This window comes from Miscanthus floridulus, chromosome 7 (assembly GCF_019320115.1).
Source record: "Miscanthus floridulus cultivar M001 chromosome 7, ASM1932011v1, whole genome shotgun sequence".
NCBI lineage: Eukaryota > Viridiplantae > Streptophyta > Magnoliopsida > Poales > Poaceae > Miscanthus > Miscanthus floridulus.
Genome location: NC_089586.1, coordinates 26,648,929 through 26,670,841, shown reverse-complemented (window position 1 = coordinate 26,670,841; position 21,913 = coordinate 26,648,929). Strand labels below are relative to the sequence as shown.

Sequence of the window (21,913 nt, the reverse complement as noted above, 5' to 3'; positions counted from 1 at the left end):
CTAAAACTATATTACTCCCTACATAGCATTAAATGTATTATTAACTACTCACGAATTTTCACTTGGTAGCTAATATAGTTTGACCCAACCTCCATCATCAATTGGAGGAATAAAATTATTGGGTATACAGTTTAGAGCCTGTTTAAATTAGCTAGAGGTAAAAATTATTCTAAATTAATTGGGTTGGCCAATAATTGGTTAAAATTTTGGCAAAAAAATAGCTCGTTTATTATATTTTCTCAAAAAAAGCTCGTTTCTTATATGAACTAGGGCGCATGTGGAAAGTTTATATATCACACAATCCGGAGGTTTTACAAAAGTAAGCCCATCACTTTTTTAAAAGAAGTAAGCCCAAAGAAAACAGGCCTTTACTCGGCCCATCTCCGCCGCCATGCTATGCTGGCATGCTGCTCACTCACTGACAGCCTGCCGCCGGCGCTGTCTGCCACACCCACAGCTCGCCGCGGTCGCGAGCGGCGAGAGCGACAGTGCGACAGGCTCGTCAGCCAACAGGAAGCAAGTGCACACTCCCACTCCCGCTCGCCGCGGCCGGTGGTGGTGGCGGCGGCGGCCATGGCGGAGCTGCGGCACTCGACGGCGGCGCGCGCGTCCAACTCCCCCGCCAAGCGCGACTCCGACGCCTCCGCCGCGTCGTCCCCCTTCCTCGCCTCACCCTCCACCCACGGCAGCCGCGGCGGCGGCGGCGTCGACGACGACGGCAAGGACGCCCACCGCTCGTCCCCTCTCCTCTCGCACCACCACCACAAGCGCGCCCACCTGCTGACGTCCCCGTTCCGCTCCCTCCTCGCACTCGAGGACCCCAGGTCCCTCGCTGTCTCGTCCTCCTACCGGATCCTGCTTGCCCTCCTCGCGCTCATCCTCGCCGCCGAGATCTTCTGCGCGCCCTTGCTCTGGTCCCGCCTCGTGAGCTCCTGGCCCCTCCCATGTCTTCCCAATGCCATTCAATTGGTGCTCGTCAGGATTCCGATTTGCCACTGACATTCTGTTGATGTTGTTGTTGTTGCCCGTCTGATCCTAGAACACGCCATACTTGTGCCACAAGGAGGGGATCACGCTCCACTGCCCTGAGGTGAAGTGTGCTTCATTGCTCCAAGGGTTTTGGGACTCGTGCTCGCTTCAGGAACATTTGGTCTGAAGATTTTCTGCTTTGGGTGCAGACGAAGGAACCCCCATCTCTATGGGAGAATCCACGTGCTGCCACTACATCTTGGAAGCCCTGTGCAGAGCGACGCAGCTGTGAGCCCTCAGGCGAGTATACCTTTCATGCTTTCTTCTTAAAGAGAAAAAACAGCAATGTAGCATATATTGCATCCCTAATTTATTCATCACCCTGATCACTTTGAGGTCAATAACCTACATTGTGCAAATTTCAATCTCTCAGAACTAGTGTTTATTGATCTGGTGCAAAGACTGAATTTCCTATGTCTCAGGAACTCGTCCAATTGTTATGTGCAGTTTCATGTTAGATGATAGATTTATGAGACAGCACATCTAACATCTGTTTCCTTTCATGACTGGGTCCTGCTAAGTGATGATATCATAAATTTCTATATCATGCATATGTCCCATCAGTGAATGAAACCTCTGGGTATATTTTTATCCATGCCGAGGGAGGACTAAACCAGCAACGCATAGCTGTATGTATGCACTTCTGTCCCTCAGCCTTGCTCACCTAGTTGTGTGTGAGTGCTAATTGCAATATACAAGCCTAGGTTTGCTTCTTTTCCTGTTAGCGTGGTTGCTGCTCATTGCTCAAGCATAACTATAATAACCCTTCAATATAGGCTTGCTATTTCTTTTGATAATGTGTGTTTTCTGTGACCTGCTAAAGCTGGTTTCAGATGAAATTTCTGTTTTTAAATACAGAGTCTGGTTCTCCCTTAGCAGACCTTGCCAGTTTCTTGAGCTTGTCCATTAGCTTTCTAAATGGAATAGGGTTTTAGTCACTTCTCTCAAAAGGAAACAATTCGAATTTCAGTTATCTGTTGTTTTTGCAGATATGTAATGCTGTTGCAATTGCTAAAATAATGAGAGCAACACTTATTTTGGCTGTTCTGAAGCAGGACCAAATTTTGAAAGACCAGTCGTAAGTATTATTTCCTGTTACAGATTCTAATGTATACTTCTTGTCTATTTCCTCGCCGATATTTAATAGGTAATTGTATCATATAAAATCTTGTTAACTAAAACTTAAGCTTTCCATAAACTGAACATAACTTTTGACTAGAATGTTAAAAATGAACAGATCTGTCTTTCATCAAACCTGCAATCTTGTTTGGGTTGTCAAAACTAAGACGACTATTTTAGGTCTTACTTTCATTGAAACATTTGCTCCAAATATGTGTAATGGAATTTTGTTAGCTTAAACACCTTGTAACACCGAATGATTTTGCATACTATCATCTATAGATGATTGTATCTGTCATTCTATTTCCAACTGACACATCAAAGTATGCTTCTAGAACTGGAAGTCAGTGCTTCATTTTTCATGTTCTCCTGTGATTGTAGTATTGTCCTGTCATATAATGTCCTTCGATGAGGAAATCTGCTATGATGCTTCAGTGCTTTGGTAGTGAACTAGTGATTACTGGGACAACAAACAAAAAACATATGTGCTAGTTGATCGGACCAAATGCAGATAAATGTAATTTCACCTGAAAATCCATCACCGTTCTTATATAGTTTAATTTGTAGTTGATAAACAGACAAGAAAGGTAATAAACTATGTTAATTTTGGATGGAAATGTATCCAAACCACTTTACGGATTATACTGATGAGAATCAACAGATAATTGAATCATTTGGCATATTTGAACTAGTTCATGTAGCCACAAGGACAGGAATTCCCAATATCACGCATATTTGGTATGAATGTTTCTTGGTCTCATACTGACCATCGTGTACTGAAGTAAATTCCCTTGAGCACTTTCACATGATATCACCTACTTAAATACACTATTTGCTTTCTGCCAGATTGTCTTGGTTCTTAGAACGTATATCTTCTCTGCAGGAAATTTGAAGACATCTTCGATGTTGATCATTTTATAAATTATTTGAAGGATGATGTACGGATTGTCCGAGATATCCCTGACTGGTTCACAGAGAAGGATGAACTGTTTACCAGTATAAAGTAGGTGTTTTTTACTCTGTTTTAATTACCTGAAGCTTTCAGAAATTGATATTGCAACATGCAAGATACTGTTGGCAATGACGGATGTATTAATATTTGGGTACTTTATATCATCAGGAAAGTTTATGATTTTGCTGGTATTATCTCAATAGGGTGGGAAATTTAAAGAACCTTCATGTCCCTATATATGACATATATCTCAACTGCCCATGCATTCTTAGCTTTTGTTTTGAACCAGTCTTTCCTTGTTTTCTTTCCACCAAATAAAATCTCGATGAGTTATGACACAAATGTTTGGTTATATCATGTCATTTTTGCAGTCTAGTTTAAAATCAGGCCAATTGAACAATGTTATCAGGTATAACTGTTTGGTTATATGGTAGTAGGAACCAGGAGGGAGTGGAAGTCTTAGACTTCGCCATAGCTTTTGATCTAATGATAACTAACACTTTCTTCCGTAAGAGATAGTCCCATTTAGTGACCTTTAGTAGCGGCCAGTATTTTAGTCAAATCGACTTTGTCCTTACAAGAAGGAGGGATAAACGAACATGCGTGGACTGTAAGGTGATACCTGGAGAATGTGTGGTCGCTCAACACAAGCTGGTGGTGGCTGACTTCCGCTTTCTGGTGCAAGCTTGTGGGAACAAACAAGCTAGGGTTGCTAGAACGAAGTGGTGGAAATTAGAAGGGGAGGCATCAAAGGTCTTTAAGGAAAATATCATTGAAGAGGGCCCTTGGAATGATGAAGGCGATGCAAACAGCATGTGGGAGAAGATGACAACATGCGTTCGGAAGGTTGCTTCAGAGGTGCTTGGAGTGACCAAAGGGAGTGGATGCGACTCGAAAGACACTTGGTGGTGGAATGAAGATGTGCAAAAGGCTATTAAGAAAAAGAAGGAGTGTTATAAGCGCTTGTATCATGACAGGTGTGCAAACAATATAGAGAAGTATAGGGTGGCAAAGAAGACTGCAAAACAAGCGGTGAGTGAGATAAAGGGGCGGGCCTATGAGTACCTTTACCGACGTTTGAGTACGAAGGATGGAGATAAGGACATTTATAGGATGGTCAGGGCTCGCGATAGGAAGACAATGGACTTCAACTAAGTCAAGTGCATAAAGGATGAGAGGGAGCAGCTTTTGACGAAGGAGGATGAGATCATACATAGATGGCAAGAGTATTTTGATAAATTGTTCAATGGTGAGAACGAGAACACCACCGTTCAGCTGGACGACTCGTTTGATGACACTAACAGACGCTTTGTGCGGAAGATTCAAGAATCGAAGGTCAGAGAAGCCTTGAAAAAGATGAAATAGGGCAAAGCGATGGGCCCTGATGGTATCTCAATCAAGGTGTGGAGATGTCTCGGGGATATAGCTAAAGTATGGCTAACCAAGATGTTCAACAATATCTTTTGATCGAACAAGATGCCTGAGGAGTGGAGAAGAAGCATATTGGTACCAATCTACGAGACCAAGGGAGATATCCAAAGTTGTACTAATTATCAGAAAATTAAGTTGATGAGCCACAATATGAAGTTATGGGGGAGAGTCATCGAGCAGCGCCTGCGAGGAACGACGCAGATATCAATAAACCAATTTGGTTTCATGCCCGGAAGGTCAACCATAGAAGCAATCTTCTTAATAAGACATGTTATAGAGCGGTTTAGAGAGTAGAAGAAGGACCTCCACTTGGTTTTCATTGACTTGGAGAAGGCTTATGACAATATATCAAGAAATGTTATGTGGTGGTCTTTGAACAAACATAAAGTCCCATCAAAGTACGTGACCCTCATCAATGACATGTACAACAATGTTGTGACTAGTGTTTGAACAAACGATGGTAACACAGATTACCCTCTGATTAAAATTGGACTTCATCAAGGGTTAGCCTTAAACTCGTATCTCTTTGCCTTGGTAATGGATGAGGTTACCAAGAACATACAAGGGGATATCCCTTGGTGTATGTTGTTTGCTGATGATGTAGTGTTAGTGGACGAAAGCCAGGTGGGAGTAAATAGAAAACTAGAGTTATGGCTGTAGACCCTTGAGTCTAAAGGTTTTAGATTGAACAGAACTAAAACCGAATACATGAGATGCGACTTTGACGGAGTTATACAGGAGGAGGGAGATGTGAGTTTGGAACGTGGGCAGACGCAGTACGTGGACATGGGTGTACATACAGATGTACACCCAATAATTTTGAGAAAAAATTTACAGCTACTATGCATATACATGTATAATACATGTAAGTAGACCAAACTCTGTATATTTGATCCAAGAAAGTGTTAAAAGGCCAGTTTCTTGCCTCCTCCCGTGCACCATCTAGCTGGGCCGGCCTGCTAGCCCAAGAAGGAAAGTCACGGAGGGAACCAAATTACCAGAGCATCGTGGTCGCCTCCAGGCTCCAGCGCTCGTCGCCCCCTGCTGCATCGTCTCGAACAAAAAAAATCCCCTTCCTAGTTCCTCGCTTGCGCTGCGCCGCTGCCTATGGCACCACCAAGCGCCGGCGGGCGCCGGACGGCTGTCGGTCGCCGTCGCGCGGATCTTAGCTCTGAGGATGAGATGCGCCTAGAAGAACCCATGGCCGGCGTGAAGGCATCTGAAGCGGAGGCTATGACCGGCTTGGGGGAAGATATCGCAGTCGTCGAGGACGAGATGGAGCAAGCCACACCGATGCCGCACCCACACGCAGACGCAGCGTCAACAGTTCAAACAACAAGTTCAGAGCCACAACCACCACAGGTTGGTGTTCTAGACATCTAGCCCTCAGTAGACAGTATTAGTTCATCTTTGATTGGTTGTTGCAAATTTGCAATTGATTCATATTTGTTTAATTAAGCATATATATATATTTAATTGTAGGGATTCAGTCAAGTAAAGAGATTTAAAGGTGTTGATTTGAAGTCTTTGTGGACTAGAGCAGCAAAGAGAACAAAACCATCTATAGCTAGTAACTCGACACCGATATTGCAAACAGTGGAACCAGAGGTAGCAAGCACAGAGCCTCAAGTTATGGGAGATGTAGTGCCAATAGCGGTAATACAAGAAGATCAACATGAGGGAATTGATGATGAAATTGATGATTATGATATCAATGAAGAGGCATTTTATGATGTTAACTGGCTTCCACATGATCCTGGGGAGAGGATTCTCATATCAAGTTATAATCCCAATGATCAAGCTGATGTGAGAAAAAGATATATTGCATTGGGGGCATGTCAACCTCGAGGACATGATTTTCCAAGAAAAGATATTGGAGGTAAACGTCGCTTTGTACCTAGTTGGTTTGATACATATGGTTGGCTTGAGTATAGTGTAAAACTAGATGTTGTATTTTGCTTTATTTGCTATTTGTTCAAGAATAAAACAGCTAAAGGTGGGAATAGTTTTGTGAATGGAGGTTGTCGGGTTCATAAATCCGGGGTCCCTCGGGGACCGGCTTCCGCGCCAAGGCTCGGTCCAGAAGTCTAAAACGACAGGCCGGAAGCGTAGCCTAGTCACCGTCTGGAAGGTCTGGCCAAAGAGGAACAACGCCCGCTCGTCGGCTACTTCGGCCCACCTCTCCGACCGGAGCGTTCGCTTTGACTCCAGCCACCTCTGGACGGCCTCTCCGATTGGAAGGCTTGGCCCAAAACATACTTCCGACTCCGACCGGGGTTCGCAGGAACCATGCTCACCGCTCTTCTTCGACCGACGCACTCAGAGCCGACTGGAGCCATCCGACCGGGGACGCCCGCTCGGTAGGAACTAGGAGACGTGCGGAGAAAAGCAAGGCAAGGTTCACTAGTCAAAACTACTGTACCAGGGGCCATACCCTGCACGGAACAGTACTCTGCAGCCACCCTGACACAAATATTATTGTAGGCGCCGACATCTCCCTCTACAGTATTGTAGGCATCGCTAAAACTCCCATACGGTAAGGCCCCCCACGTGCCTCTGGGCATCGATAGTGTTGTGGACGTCGGGATTTACCGTACCAGGGTGAACGTGGTGAGACTCCTCACATGCCTCTAGGCATCGAACAATATTTGCAGGTATCGACATCTACCACTCCACTGTCCACATGCATCTGATATACTACAGTGACGTCAACAATGTTGTGGGCGCCTACCATTATCTTGTACCCGTCGACGTGGGCAGCAAGGCTCGGTAACATACGCACCCTTTCCCTCTCACTTGTAAAGTCGTCCCCTTCATCTATAAAAGGGGGTGCGCTTCCTCCAACAAGGGGAGACCGATTCCAGTTGATCAGAGTTTCTTAGATCGATAGCTCACAACCACAGAACCGTCAGGTTTGGACCTCAAGCACCCGCTTGAACACTTAGCTCATAGCGAAGTTCCTATCGCTCTCGGCCATTCCGACCGGAGCGAACCGGACCTCTTGTACACCCCATCTTTCTCCTTCTCGTTTGTAACCCCACTGCAAACTTCGAGCACCTGGGCTCAGGAATAAAGTCACCGACCGACCCCAAGTGGATGGAGGGCACGTTGCCTGAACCAGTATAAATCCTATGTCATTGAGTGCTAGGCCACCTCCGATCACAATGTACAGCAAAACTACAAATATTCACTAGTTGGTCACTTTCTGTACCGACCGACAGTTGGCGCCGTCCGTGGGGAAGACGCTGTACGTTCAACACTTTTTGGTCATCGGATGGCCCATTTTTCCGTCACTCCCGCCGTGGCGGGCTCGGGCGATACAATTCGCTTCGGCTCGTTGGAGTTTCCCGCACTCTCGCCCGCCGGGATGCGGGTTCCACCCGTCTTCGAGCCATCCCAGGCCTTCCTCTTCGGAAGCCTGGACTTTGTCGCCGACCGACTCGGCGTACTACACCCCCGCGAGAAGGCTCGCGACCTGGCACCCATCGGAGGGACGTCCTCCATCGACTCCGGGACGCGCGACTTCGACGACGCGGCATCTGCGCTTCATTCCGAGCAAACTGTCTGCTCAAACCCCACTGTAAGTAATATGCGTACTGTTATTCGCTCTTTATTTACTATCTCCCACCGATCACTCGGAGGGAATGTACCGCCCATGCCTCAAACACCGTACGATCGGTTCCCCTATGGCCTCGCGTCCTTCGCGGATGCATACGCTCGGGGGCTCCGAAGGATGCTGGCACCATCCCCCCTCACGTCCGAATTCGTGGGAATGGCAGGCTGTGTTCCTGCCGTTTCCCACGAACTCCCGGATGGCGAGGGCGATAGCGACGGTTCCAGCATTGGTGACGTGGCACCCCGCCATCGTCCGTCCCGGGAGTGTGGTATGGCGGACGCTCCGGGACAGCCGCCGGTGGTTGTGGAGTCTACGCAAACTCACGCCCCTTCGGACCCGCGTGCGGGGGCCCTCGCGTCTGGGCAAGCACACGCCGAGGAATTACGACAACGACAGCAGAACCAGCAGCCGCCTGCGCTGGCGTCGTCAGTACAACCCGTTGCGCCCCACGCGCATGGCCCGGCGGGCAGCGCCCAGGGTTGTGCCCGTCAGGTCCAACACGACATCATGAACGAGGGGAACGATCTCCCTCAATTCGCCCGGGCTGGCCAGAACATCGCCGTCGTGGTAATGCTTCTGCGTGGCGTTCCCGAGCCCGCCGACCCCCAAGAGCGGGCAGTCTACCGGAACCTTTGGGTTCTAGTAGAAACCGCCGTCGTCCAACAGGCGGAAAGCTCTGCGTCGCGACTCCGACCCGCGCCCTCTCTCCCCATAGGGGGGACGAGGACGCGCCAGACGGATTGCTCCATTCGCTCGTCGCCACAGCCATCAGGCCAGGCTCGGGGTGCGGCAGTCGCGCCACGGTCTAGCCTGGCGCCTGCTCCACGCCAACCGCCGGTACATGAGCGGCCCGATTCGCACCAGGACGCTCGTAGCATCATCGGCAACTGGCATTGGGCTCGACACGATAACGATGTCCACCGTACGGCAGCAGGTGACACGGACCCCGGCCAAACCATCGAGGGAAGCGGTGAAACGCGCCCCAGGCGTGGTCGCTGGCCAGACGACCGGAGCCCTAGTCTTGAGGGCCCGGGGCCACGAGCCTTCAGCCAGTGTATCCGGAGAGCACCGTTCCCGCAGCGTTTCCGGTCGCCCACCAACATCACCAAATACACTGAGGAGACAAACCCAGGCATTTGGCTCGAAAACTTCCGGCTCGCCTGTCGGGCCGGAGGAGTGGATGATGACTATTTCATCATTCAATACCTTCACATTTGTGTGGGGAAACATGTTCGGGCATGGCTTGAATTCCTTCTGCACGACAGCATCCGTGACTGGACGGACCTTATGAGGGTCTTCGTCGGGAATTTGCAGGGGACGTACGTCCGCCCGGGAAACTCCTGGGACCTCAAGAGCTGTCAGCAGGAGCCCAATGAATCCCTACGGGATTACATCCGTAGGTTCTCCCAACGATGCAACTCCCTCCCCGATGTCGTCGACGCAGACGTCATCAGCGCGTTCCTCTCCGGGACGAACTATGAGTCCCTGATCCACAAGCTTGGCTGCTTGAAACCCCGTACCACCTGCGACCTACTCGACGTCGCCACCAACCACGCCTCTGGCGAGGAGGCGGTCGGAGCCGTCTTCAGCGAAGGCCGAGACAAGGTGAAAGCCAAGCGCATGGACCTAGACGAAGGCCCCTCCATGCAGAGGGGCAAGAAAAACAAAAAAGATCGACGCCGGTCGGACAGCTCCACGCTGGTCGTCGCGGCCGATCGCACGGCCAAGCAGCCCCAATAGGGATTGCCTGACCACTTCAACAAACTCATGGGCGGTCCATGCACCAACCACTCCTACCTCGTCAAGCACCTCTACAAGGAATGCGAGCTCCTCAAATGCTTCCTTCGACAGGCCGGGGGCCAAAGGAGGGAGACGGCAAAGAGGCGACAGCCAAGAAGGAGGGTGCGGCAGGCAAGGACGGAGACGGCTTCCCTGAGCCTAAGGAGTGCATCATGATCTTCGGCGGATCCGACGCCGTCTGGTCCAAGCGCCAGCACAAGGTCCGCTATAGAGAAGCATGCGCCGCCGAGACGGTCGTCCCCTCCTTCCTAAGTTGGTCGGAATCCCCGATCACCTTTGATCAGAGGGACCATCCCTCCCACGTCGCGAGACCAGGACGCTACCCGCTCATCGTCGACCCTATCGTCCGCAAGAAGCGCCTCACCAAGGTGCTGATGGACGGATGCAGCGGCCTCAACATCCTATACATCGACACCCTCGATGTCATGCGCATCCCCAGATCGGAGCTCCGCCTGGCGGGCTCCCCCTTCCACGAGGTCATCTCGGGAGCGCAGGCATACCCGCTCGGACAGATCAATCTGCCCGTCACATTCGGTAGCCGGTCCAACTTTCGCTCGGAGGTCCTCACCTTCGAGGTGGTAGACTTTTCAGGGTCCTACCACGCCATCTTGGGGCGGCCATGCTACGCAAGATTCATGGCAATCCCCAACTACACCTACCTCAAGCTGAAGATGCCGGGACCAAACGGCGTCATCACCATGAGTAGCGCCTTCTCGCACGCCTTCGCGTGCGACCGCGAGCACTACGAGCTCGCAACCGCGGTCGTTAACTCGTCCGAGCTCCCACGGCTCGGGGAGTCGTCAACCCCAGCAGTCCCAGACTGCAACAAAACGACCTCCTCGGTGGGCTTCCTCCCGCTCGAGGAAACCAAGGCGGTGGGTATTGACCCCACCGACCCAACCAAAACAGTGCGGATCGGGACTCAGCTCCCTGCCAAATAGGAATGCGAGCTCGTCGACTTCCTGCGCGACAATCGTGACGTCTTCGCATGGCAACCTTCTTACATGCCGGGGATACCACGGAAGGTCGCCGAGCACGCACTACGCGTTATCCCGAGCTCAAAGCCCGCCAAGCAGCGCCTTCGTCGCTTCGACGACAAGAGGCGCAAGGCCAACCCCGAAAAGATCACGGCCATCTCCAACATGGGCCCCATACGCAACGTCAAGGGCGTACAAAGGCTCACTGGTTGTCTGGCTGCCTTGAGCCGCTTCATCTCCCGGCTCGGCGAACAGGGGATGCCACTCTACAAGCTCCTCAAAAGGACGGACACCTTCGTCTGGACTGAGGAAGCCTAGTAGGTTCTCGAAAGCCTCAAAACGTCCCTAACGTCAGCCCCAATTCTCGTCGCTCCCGAACGGGGAGAGCCCCTCCTCCTTTACGTCGCGGCAAGTAACCATATGGTGAGTGCCGCCCTGGTTGTTGAAAGAGAGGAGTCGGGACACCAGCTCAAGGTACAGTGACCCGTATACTTCGTCGGAGAAGTACTTACCAACCCCAAGGTCCGGTACCCCCAAGTGCAGAAACTCCTATACGTCGTGCTGATGGTGACTAGGAAACTCCTACACTACTTCACCGAGTACAAAGTTACGGTCGTCACTTCGTACCCGCTCGGAGACATCGTCCGCAACCACGACGCCGCGGGACGAATCTCCAAGTGGGCACTTGAACTCATAGGCCATGACATCAGGTATACCCCCGCACCGCTATTAAGTCACAAGCTCTCGCGGACTTTGTCGTCGAATGGACGGAGGTCCAGCTGCCGACCTCTAATGTCACCCACGAATACTGGACAATGTACTTCGATGGGTCCGTAATGGCGCTCGGCTCGGGAGCTGGAGTGGTTCTGATCTCCCCGGACGAGAGTAGGCTCCGCTATGCCATCCGCCTCCACTTTTCGGCTTCAAACAACACCGCGGAATACGAGGCCCTTATCAACGGACTACGCATCGCCATTGAGCTCGGAGTTACGCGACTCTACGTTCGCAGCGACTCGGAACTAGTCGTTGATCAGGTCATGAAGGAGTCCTCCTGCAAAAGTCCCCTCATGACAGCATACTGCCAAGAGGTGCGCAAGCTCGAGGACAAATTCCAGGGGATCGAGCTGCATCACATCCCTCGAAGGGACAACGATGCCGCCGATTTGCTTGCAAAACTGGCCGCCAGGCAGGATCCGTCCCCGAGCGGGGTCTTCATCAACGACGTCCACGAGCCATTCTCCCACATCCTGGAAAGTCCGATCCAGGCACACCCCGACGCCCAGCCGACGCTCGGGAGCTCCAACCCCAACGCCATGCCAGCGCTCGGGGGCCCCGATCCTAGCACCTCTATGACGACGTCACCTGCGAACGTCGTCGTGCTGGCACTTGATCAAAACGACTAGAGAGTACCGTTACTCGCCTACCTCCTCGAGGAGGTTCTCCCGCTCGAAAGGACTGAAGCCCGACGGATCACTCGACGCACCAAGACCTTTGTCGCGCTCGGTGACGAGCTCTACAAACAGAGCCCATCAGGGGTACTCATGAAGTGTATCCCCACCAACCAAGGGAGGCAGCTCCTCCTCGAGGTCCATGCCGGCATTTGCGGGCATCACGCGGCCCCAAGGTCGCTGGTCGGAAAAGCCTTCCGCCAAGGTTTTCACTGGCCCACCGCACTACGAGATGCGAAGGAGGTCGTCCGCAGGTGTGAGGGATGCCAATTCTACGCTCGGCAAACCCATTTGCCAGCACAAGAGCTCCAAACCATCCCCATCACCTAGCCATTCGCGGTTTGGGGCCTCGAAATGGTAGGACCCCTCAAAAAGGCCCCAGGCGGTTTCACTCACCTACTTGTAGCGGTCGACAAATTCACCAAGTGGATAGAGGCCAAACCCATCACCAACATCCGGTCGGAGGAGACAGTCAAATTCTTCCTCGACATCATCTACCGGCTCGGTGTTCCTAACTGTATCATCACTGACCACGGGACTAACTTCACCGGAAAAAAGTTCCTTGACTTCAGCGACGGATACGGTATCAGGATCGACTGGGCTTCGGTCGGACATCCATGAACTAACGGTCAGGTCGAACGTGCCAATGGCATGGTCCTCCAAGGACTTAAGTCACGCATCTTCAACCGACTCAACAAGTACGCTGGGCGATGGGTTACAGAGGTCCCAATGATCCTCTGGAGCCTAAGAACGACCCCAAACCGATCCACGGGATTCACACCCTTCTTCCTGGCCTACGGAGCTGAGGCAGTGTTGCCCTCCGACCTCGACCATGACTCACCAAGAGTGAAGGCTTTCGACCGCGACCGAGCCGCGGAGGCTCAACAAGACGCGGTCGACCTACTTGAAGAGGCCCGCGAAACGACCATCATCCGCTCCACTCGCTACCAACAAACCCTCCGCAGGCACCACGAAAGGAAGATTAGGGGAAGGATACTCGAAGTCGGCGATCTCGTACTCCGGAGGACCCAATCAACGAAGGAAAAACACAAGCTCTCTCTACCATGGGAAGGGCCCTATATGATGATCGAAGTAATCCGACCAGGCACCTACCGACTAGAGGACAACAACGACAATGCTCTCACCAACACTTGGAACATTGAACAGCTACGTCGTTTTTCCTCTAAATTTGGTCTAACCAACTTTTTTTTAGTTAAACACATGCTCCTGTAAGAGCACCCCGGCCCGAACACTTTCAGCCCGGGTCGCTCGGGGGCTCCATAAGGGAACAATAATAAAAATTACCTCCCCTTTTCTTTTTACTATCACATAATAAACAACTTTATCCCCGAACGAAAACACATTCCATGTCTTTGTTTACCCTACGTAACTCTGTTCTGACTCCCAACCGAACGCACCCCACCTTTCCCTAAGGATACGAGCAGCCGAGCCCCGCGAGCCACGCCCCGGACTCCCAAGGTCGCACCCTACGGGACAAAATGGGCAGGTACGAGAGAGAAAGGATAAAAACGAAGATTATGCTAGGATATAAACAGAGAACGGATATCGTGGTTCTGTCACAAGGGCAATACTAATGTATTCATTGATACAAAAAAACTGTTCACACAGGGACTCACCTACAAACTTGACTTTTACATTTTCTACTACTGCAAATACTACTGCGACCGCCAAGGATCCGCTCGGTTCTGCTCCCTCGGCTTCGGCAAGCGCAACGGGTACTTCAAGGGCGTCGCATGCAGCTCCTGACCTTCTCATGCAGTCGAGATAGCTCCTGGGTAGGGGTGCAACTACCAAGGTAGGAAGCGAAGGGACGCCCCATGTAGGCCATGCCGACTCCGTCACGAACGATGAGCGTGGGTCCTGGTCGGATATTTTCTGACTGAAGCTCTCTGAGCCCCGTCACTCCATTCGACAAGGTAAACACTACCGAACCCCTCTATTTCCTTATAAATCATTTCATACATCCATACGCGCATTCATTCCATACGCCCGCGCCTCTCGGACGATTCGGGCCCTGAATCGCCCGGGGGCTCGGGAACTAAGCATCGCACGTGCAGCGAAATGCATCACAACGCTCCGTGTTGTGTCACGAAGCGGCGGTTGCCTCATTCGACATGAGCAAACAACAGAGCCAGGGGAGAAAATCATAGATGAGCCCCGTGCGGCCCTCGCCCGGTCTGGCAGACCAGGTCATCTCAACCTTCTCGTTATATCCTGAACCTCTCACCAAGCCCATAGAATCTCCATCGAGGGGAGGCCGTTAGGCCACCCGGGTCAGTCTCTGGAACGACCCAGGCATCTACCGGGTTGCAGCTAAAGGAGTAGTGGAATGTCACAAGAGGGCTATGTCGACCCCGTCACGAACGATGGACCTGGATTCCACTCGATCATACCCGTTAGCGAACTCACCAAGCGACGTCGTTCGAGCTCGAGCGATTAGGACAGACGACAAGACTCAGCCCCTCCGGTTGTGAGGAACCGAGGATGGGGTAACGCACACAACTCACACCGACCCCTACGAAGGCCCAACAGGGCTCGGGGGCTCAAGACAAATGCCAGGGTCTGCGACCCCGAACTCGCTAGGATCCACGACTTCGACTTGCTCGGTCCCACGGCGCGCACCGACGCTAGGATCCGCGAGCACCGCCTCGTCCGATCTATAAACTAACCAACTAACTACGCTTCCGACTGCGCTCCAAAAATCCAGGGACCACGACTCCGAACTCGCTAGGATCCACGACTCCGACTCGCCCGGTCCCACGGCGCGCACCGACGCCAGGATCCGCGAGCACCTCCTCGTCTGATCTGTAAACTAACCAACTAACTACGCTTTCGATTGCGCTCCAAAAATCCAGGGACCGCGACTCCGAACTCGCGTCATCCGGCTACACTTCCGACTGTGCTCCAAAAATCCAGGGACCGCGACTCTGAACTCGCGTCATCCGGCTACACTTCCGACTGCGCTTCAAAAATCCAGGGATCGTGACTCCGAACTCGAGTCATTTGGCTACACTTCCGACTGCGCTCCAAAAAATTCAGGGACCGCGACCCCGAACTTGCGTCATCAGGATCCACGAGCACCGCCTAGTCGCCTCGTCTGATCCCAAAAACTAACCAAAAACTAACTACCTCGGCCACCCGGGCTGCGCCGAGGCCGGGATCCACGACTCCGACCCGCCCGGTCCCACGGCGCGCACCGACGCCAGGACCCACGGTCTCGGTCTCGTCCTACCCCTAAACTAACTATTTCAAAACCACGGCACGCACCGACGCCAGGGTTTGTCCAAACTAACTCCCTCACTCGATCCCACGGCGCGCATCGACGCCAGGATCAGTGAGCTCTCTCACGCCCGAACTAACTTCCTCGCCCGATCCATGGCGCGCATCGACACCGGGATCAGTAAGTTCTGTCTTAATCCAATCTTTGCGCCTAAAAACGTCTTGGCTGCACAACGACGCCTTGGTTGACAAAATTTCGTCTCAGACTAAAAACCCGGACACACACCTGCTAAAAACAACACCCTCTAGACGGTTCTGTCCGAACCGCCCGGGGGTTTGGGGGCTACACCCGCGGGTGCGCTCGCGCGCACCCGTCGACAAAACAGAAAGCCTCCCCTGATGACACAGAAAACCCCCCAGACGGTTCCACCTGAACCGCCCGAGGGCTCAAGGGCTACACCCGCGGGTGTGCTCGTGCACACCCGTCGGCAAGACAAAAATCCCCCGGACAATTCTACCCGAATCGTCCGTGGGCTCGGTGGCTCCTGTCGGGTTCATAAACCCGGGGTCCCTCGGGGACCGGCTTCCACGCCAAGGCTCGGCCCAAGAGTCTAAAACGACAGGCCGGAAGGGCGGTCCAGTCATCGACCGGAAGGTCTGGCCAAAGAGGAACAACGTTCGCTCGTCGGCTACTTCGGCCCACCTCTCCGGCCGGAGCGTTCGCTTCGACTCCAGCCACCTCCAGATGGCCTCTCCAATCAGAAGGCCTGGCCCAAAACGCTACTTTCGACTCCGACCCCGTATCTCCGACCGGGGTTCGCAGGAACCCTGCTCACCGCTCTTCTCCGACCGACGCACTCAGAGCCGACTGGAGCCATCCGACCGGGGACGTCCGCTCGGTAGGAACCAGAAGACGTGCGGAGAAAAGCAAGGCAAGGCTCACAAGTCAAAACCACTGTACCAAGGACCATACCCTGCACGGAACAGTACTCTATAGTCACCCTAACACAAACAATATTGTAGGCACCGACATCTCCCTCTACAGTATTGTAGGCGCCGCTAAAACTCCCATACGGTAAGGCCCCCCACGTGCCTCTGGGCATCGATAGTGTTGTGGGTGTCGGGATTTACCGTACCAGGGTGAACGTGGTGAGACTCCTCACATGTCTCTAGGCATCGAACAGTATTTGCAGGTACCGACATCTACCACTCCACCGTCCACATGCATCTGACATACTACGGTGACGTCAACAGTGTTGTGGACGCCTACCATTATCTTGTATCCATTGGCGTGGGCAGCAATGCTCGGTAACATGCGCACCATTTCCCTCTCACTTGTAAAGCCGCCCCTTCATCTATAAAAGGGGGTGCGCTTCCTCCAACAAGGGGAGACCGATTCTAGTTGATCAGAGTCTCTTAGATCAATAGCTCACAACCACAGAACCGTCAGGTTCGGACCTCAAGCACCCGCTTGAACACTTAGCTCATAGCGAAGTTCCTATCGCTCTCGGCCCTTTCGATCGGAGCCGACCGGACCTCTTGTACACCTCATCTTTCTCCTTCTCGTTTGTAACCCCACTGCAAACTTCGAGCACCTGGGCTCAGGTATAAAGTCACCGACCGAGCTCGACTAGACGTAGGGCATGTTGTCTGAACCAGTATAAATCCTATGTCATTAAGTGCTAGGCAACCTCCGATCATAACGTACAACAAAACTATAAATATTCACTAGTTGGTCACTTTCTGTACCGACAGAGGCTTTAGGCTTTCGAATTATACAAGTAAATTTGACAAACATGCTGCTTGCAAGTCACACCGTCTAGCTCAAGAGAAATTTGATTCCTTCTCTATAACTGGAACATCAATAGCAAACACTTTAGTGAAGCAAACCACGGAAGAGAAAGTTATGTACAAAGCATGTTTGAGTTATTCACTTAAGTGATTGAGGTTTCTTTTGAGACAAGGGTTAGCATGTCGTGGTCATGATGAAAGTGAGGGGTCTCTTAACAAAGGAAATTTTCTAGAAGTTCTCAATTGGCTAGTAGAAATTTTTGAATATGTTAACAGGGTTGTTCTAAAGAATGCTCCAAAGAACAACATGCTGACATCCCCTAGGATACAAAAGAGCTCATCAACTGTTGTGCCAAAGAGACTAAAAAAGAGCTCGTCGAATAAATTTGTAATGTTCCTTTATTAGTTGAGACTTCAAAAATATTGTATGTATTAATTAATTGTACTAATGTACTCTGCTCTAGTTCTAGTACTGTTTGCTTTGAATTGATGGACATTTAGCTTTACATACGCCACAATGGTTTGGTTCGACATGTGTATATATATGTAACCTGTACACCCAATTTTCAATTCCTACGTCCGTCACTGGTTTGGAAGGTCAAGTAGTGCCTAAGAAGGATATCTTTCGGTATTTGGGATCGATGCTACAGATGGATGGAGATATTGATACGAATGTTAGCTATAGAATCAAAACAGAGTGGATCAAGTGGCGACAAGCTTCTGGCATTCTCTATGACAATAGGGTACCACAAAAGCTAAAAGGTAAGTTCTATAGAATGACGATTAGACCAGTTATGTTGTATGGTGCAGAATGTTGGCCTATAAAGATTCGACATGTTCAACAACTGAGTGTTGCAGAAATGCATATGTTGTGATGGATTTACGGTCACACAAGAATGGACCGAGTTCGGAGCAATGATATACGTGATCGCCTAGAGGTAGCACCAATTAAAGAAAAACTTGTCCAACATCGGTTGAGGTGGTTTGGCCATGTCCAAAGGAGACCTCCAGATGCACCAGTGCATTGTGGAGTCCTAAGCCAAGCTAATAATATGAGGAGAGGTAGAGCAAGACCGGAATTGACATGGGGGAGGCAATAAAAAGAGATTTGAAGCTTGGGATATACCTAGAGATCTATGTTTGAATAGGAGTGCTTGGAAAGCAGATATTGAAGTGCCTAAACCGTGACTTGGAGTTCTTGGTGGGTTTCAACTCTAGCCTACCCCAACTTGCTTAGGACTGAAAGACTATGTGTTGTTGTTGTTGTTGTTGTTTTATATACAACTTATCCAACATTCTACTATATTAAGACAATTTTTTGTGAACCTGTGAAATCAAAGTGAAGAAGGGCAGGCCTGGTGCAGTTTTGAGAATTGTCTCACTGAGTCACCAGGTCGCGGGTTCGAAGCAACCTCTCCGCGGATTTTACGGGGGAAAGGCTTGCCTCGGTTTTTTCCTTCCCCAAACTCCCACTCATGTGGGAGCCTTCGGCACTGGGTCTGCCCTTTTTGTGAAATCAAAGTGAAGACAAAGGTTCTGTTCAAATATCTTTTCTTTGCATTAGATGCTCTGCTGCCTTATCTTATGTTCCCTATTCTAAAAAAAAATATGCTCTCTGCACTCATCCTTATATTACTAGAAATTTATTTATCCCTTGTTGTATGTTTTTCGCGGGCGATGTAATGATAGTTGATGAAAACCGGACAAGAGTGAATCAGAAACTGTAGTAATGGCGGGAGACTTTGGAGTCCAAAGGTTTTAGTATGAGATGTGATTTCGGCACTACTGCTCGGGAGGAGGAATATATTAGTTTGGAAGGTCAAGTAGTGCCTTGGAAGGATATCTTTTGATATTTAGGATCAATGCTACAGAGAGACGGAGATATTGATGAAGATGTTAGCCATAGAATTAAAGCAGGGTGGATAAAGTGGCGGCAAGCATTTGATGTCCTATGTGACAAAAGGGTACCACAGAAGCTAAAAGGCAAGTTTTATAGGACAACGATTAGACCTGCTATGTTGTATGGTGTAGAATGTTGGCCTACGAAAAGACATGTTCAACAGATAAGTGTCGGGGAAATGCGTATGTTGCGTTGGATTTGCGGTTATACAAGAAGGGATCGAGTTCGAAACGATGATATACGTGATAGATTAGGGGTAGCACCAATTGAAAACCTTGTCCAACACCAGTTGAGATGGTTTGGACATGTTCAACGGAGACCTCCAGAGGCACTGGTGCGTAGTGGAATCCTAAGCCAGAATAGTAACGTGAAGAGAGGCAGAGGAAAACCGAAGTTGACTTGGGTAGAGGCAATAAAAGGAGACTTGAAAGGATGGAATATACCCAAAGACTTAGCCTTAGATAGAAGTGCTTGGAAGACATCTATTCACGTGTCTGAACCTTATTGTTTTTTGTTGGGTTTCAACTCTAGCTTATCGCAACTTGTTTAGGACTTAAAGTGTTGTTGTTATCAATATTTCCATGATATTGAATTACGGGTTTGTAAGAGGCGTACCGTGAAGAACATCCCAAAGTATGCTTCAGCACAGTTTTATATTGATAATGTACTTCCAAGGATCAAAGAGAAAAAGATAATGTCTATCAAGCCATTTGTCGACAGGTTGGGGTAAGTAAACTTTTGAGTGCAACATTTTGGTGTTTTTCCTGTCCATTTAAAATTTTGATTCAGAACATCTGATCGTCTTTAATGCTGTGGTAAAGGGTGCATTGTTCTTCGCTTTTGTTCTTTGTTCTGTGCAATGGTCGTATCTTTTCGCATTAATATGCTCTCAATGGAACAGTCTGAAGCTATGTGAAACTTCAATGTTTAGGTATGATAATGTACCAATGGAGATTAACCGACTAAGATGCAGAGTTAACTATCATGCATTAAAGTTCCTACCTGATATTGAGGAAATGGCCGATAAGCTTGCAGCAAGAATGAGGAACAGAACTGGCAACATAAATCCGTACATGTACGTTATTAACTATCCTTTTTGTTGGATGATATTGTGTACAGTAGAGCTTGTATCTATACAAGACATTATCCAATGCAGATGGAGTTGCTCTCCAAGTTTTTTTCACAATCAAAATATTGACATTTTTTTCTTATTAAAGGGCTCTTCACCTGAGATTTGAAAAAGGAATGGTGGGGCTTTCTTTCTGTGAATTTGTTGGCACACGGGGGAAGAAGGCGATGATGGCCGCTTACAGGCAGAAAGTATGGCCAAGGCGCTCCAAGGTGACGCGAATCTGGACTAGCTATCGCCCTGTTTTTGTTTGGGCTGGTTTGGCTTATAAGTCATGGCTGAAAGTACTGTTGGCTTTTGGCTGGTTTGATGTGAGAGAAAAATATTATTCGTTGACGGATAAGCATTGGCTTATAAGTTAAATATGACTAAGCGAACAAGTTGTATATCTGTTACACTGTACTGAGAAAGAAGGCCTGGGAGAAATGAAGCACGGACAAAAGGCCCAGCTGATTCAGCAAGAATCAGCCCAAACTCCTCCATCCGAACGGGGCCAATATCATGCCATTCTAACGAATTTCTCTTCTTTGTATATCTGCGTGCAGAATGGATCCCATCTGTGGCCACTGGCACTGCAGAAGAGAAAAAAAAGGCCGTTGCCCTCTTGAGCCCGGTGAGATTGCTGTGATCCTGCGAGCACTGGGGTACACGAGCGGAACGCAGATATACGTCGCGTCAGGGCGAGTCTACGGCGTCGCTGGTAGGCACAGGCACAAATCCACAGCTCAGTGGCAACACATTGTTTGCTTGAACCCATGAAACCAAATGGCCACCCACTTATTGTATCAAGCTGAAACCAGTAAGCCATTGCCGTGCATTTGCAGGTGACGAAGGAGGAGCTGGCGCCGTTCCGGCGGCACGTGACGAGCCTGGCGTCGCTGGACTTCCTGGTGTGCCTGCGGTCGGACGTGTTCGTGATGACGCACGGCGGCAACTTCGCCAAGCTCATCATCGGGGACCCCGACATGGGCCTCTTGTCCAAGTCCTTGGGCGACCCCGACATGGGCTGGGCCTCCTTCGCGGAGGACGTCGTGGTCACGCACCGCGCGCGGACGGGACTCCCCGAGCCCACCTTCCCCAGCTACGATCTCTGGGAGAACCCGCTCACGCCCTGCATGTGCAGGGCCTGAGCCTGAGGGCCTTCCCGAGTCCTCGTATTCTCGAGCCATCTTCCCCTAGGAGCTAGGAGTAGTCCGTAGCCACTCCCATCAGCATTTCAGCTAGTATGCTTCCATTAGTTAAGCACCTACGATTTTCTATGTATTTTGTTGGCCTAATCTGTAGTTTGACATAGATCAGTTCTTGCTGAAAATGTATTGGACAAATCTGTGAATGAAGATAATATCAGTAACCTGCTTTTCCAAAACTCCTTTTGGATTTACCAAACTGAGCCAAGAAATGACTCACCTGAGATTTGGCTGCCGACATGACGTGGGATACCGTGAACTCGCTAGTCGTGACGTTTCTTCCACGCGGCAGCT

At 50.2% G+C, this 21,913-nt stretch overlaps 1 protein-coding gene across 1 annotated transcript; it reads left to right on the top strand.

The window, feature by feature from the left end:
* The first annotated feature begins 439 nt into the window (after positions 1 to 439).
* Positions 440 to 21,666, top strand: LOC136462899 (protein PECTIC ARABINOGALACTAN SYNTHESIS-RELATED-like). Its single transcript, XM_066461942.1, has 8 exons — positions 440 to 924; positions 1,040 to 1,090; positions 1,179 to 1,269; positions 2,019 to 2,107; positions 3,032 to 3,151; positions 20,235 to 20,378; positions 20,521 to 21,132; positions 21,257 to 21,666. The coding sequence occupies exons 1-4, from the start codon at positions 574 to 576 to the stop codon at positions 2,024 to 2,026; spliced, it is 501 nt and encodes a 166-aa protein (XP_066318039.1). The 5' UTR covers positions 440 to 573; the 3' UTR covers positions 2,027 to 2,107; positions 3,032 to 3,151; positions 20,235 to 20,378; positions 20,521 to 21,132; positions 21,257 to 21,666.
* Positions 21,667 to 21,913: the final 247 nt, after the last annotated feature.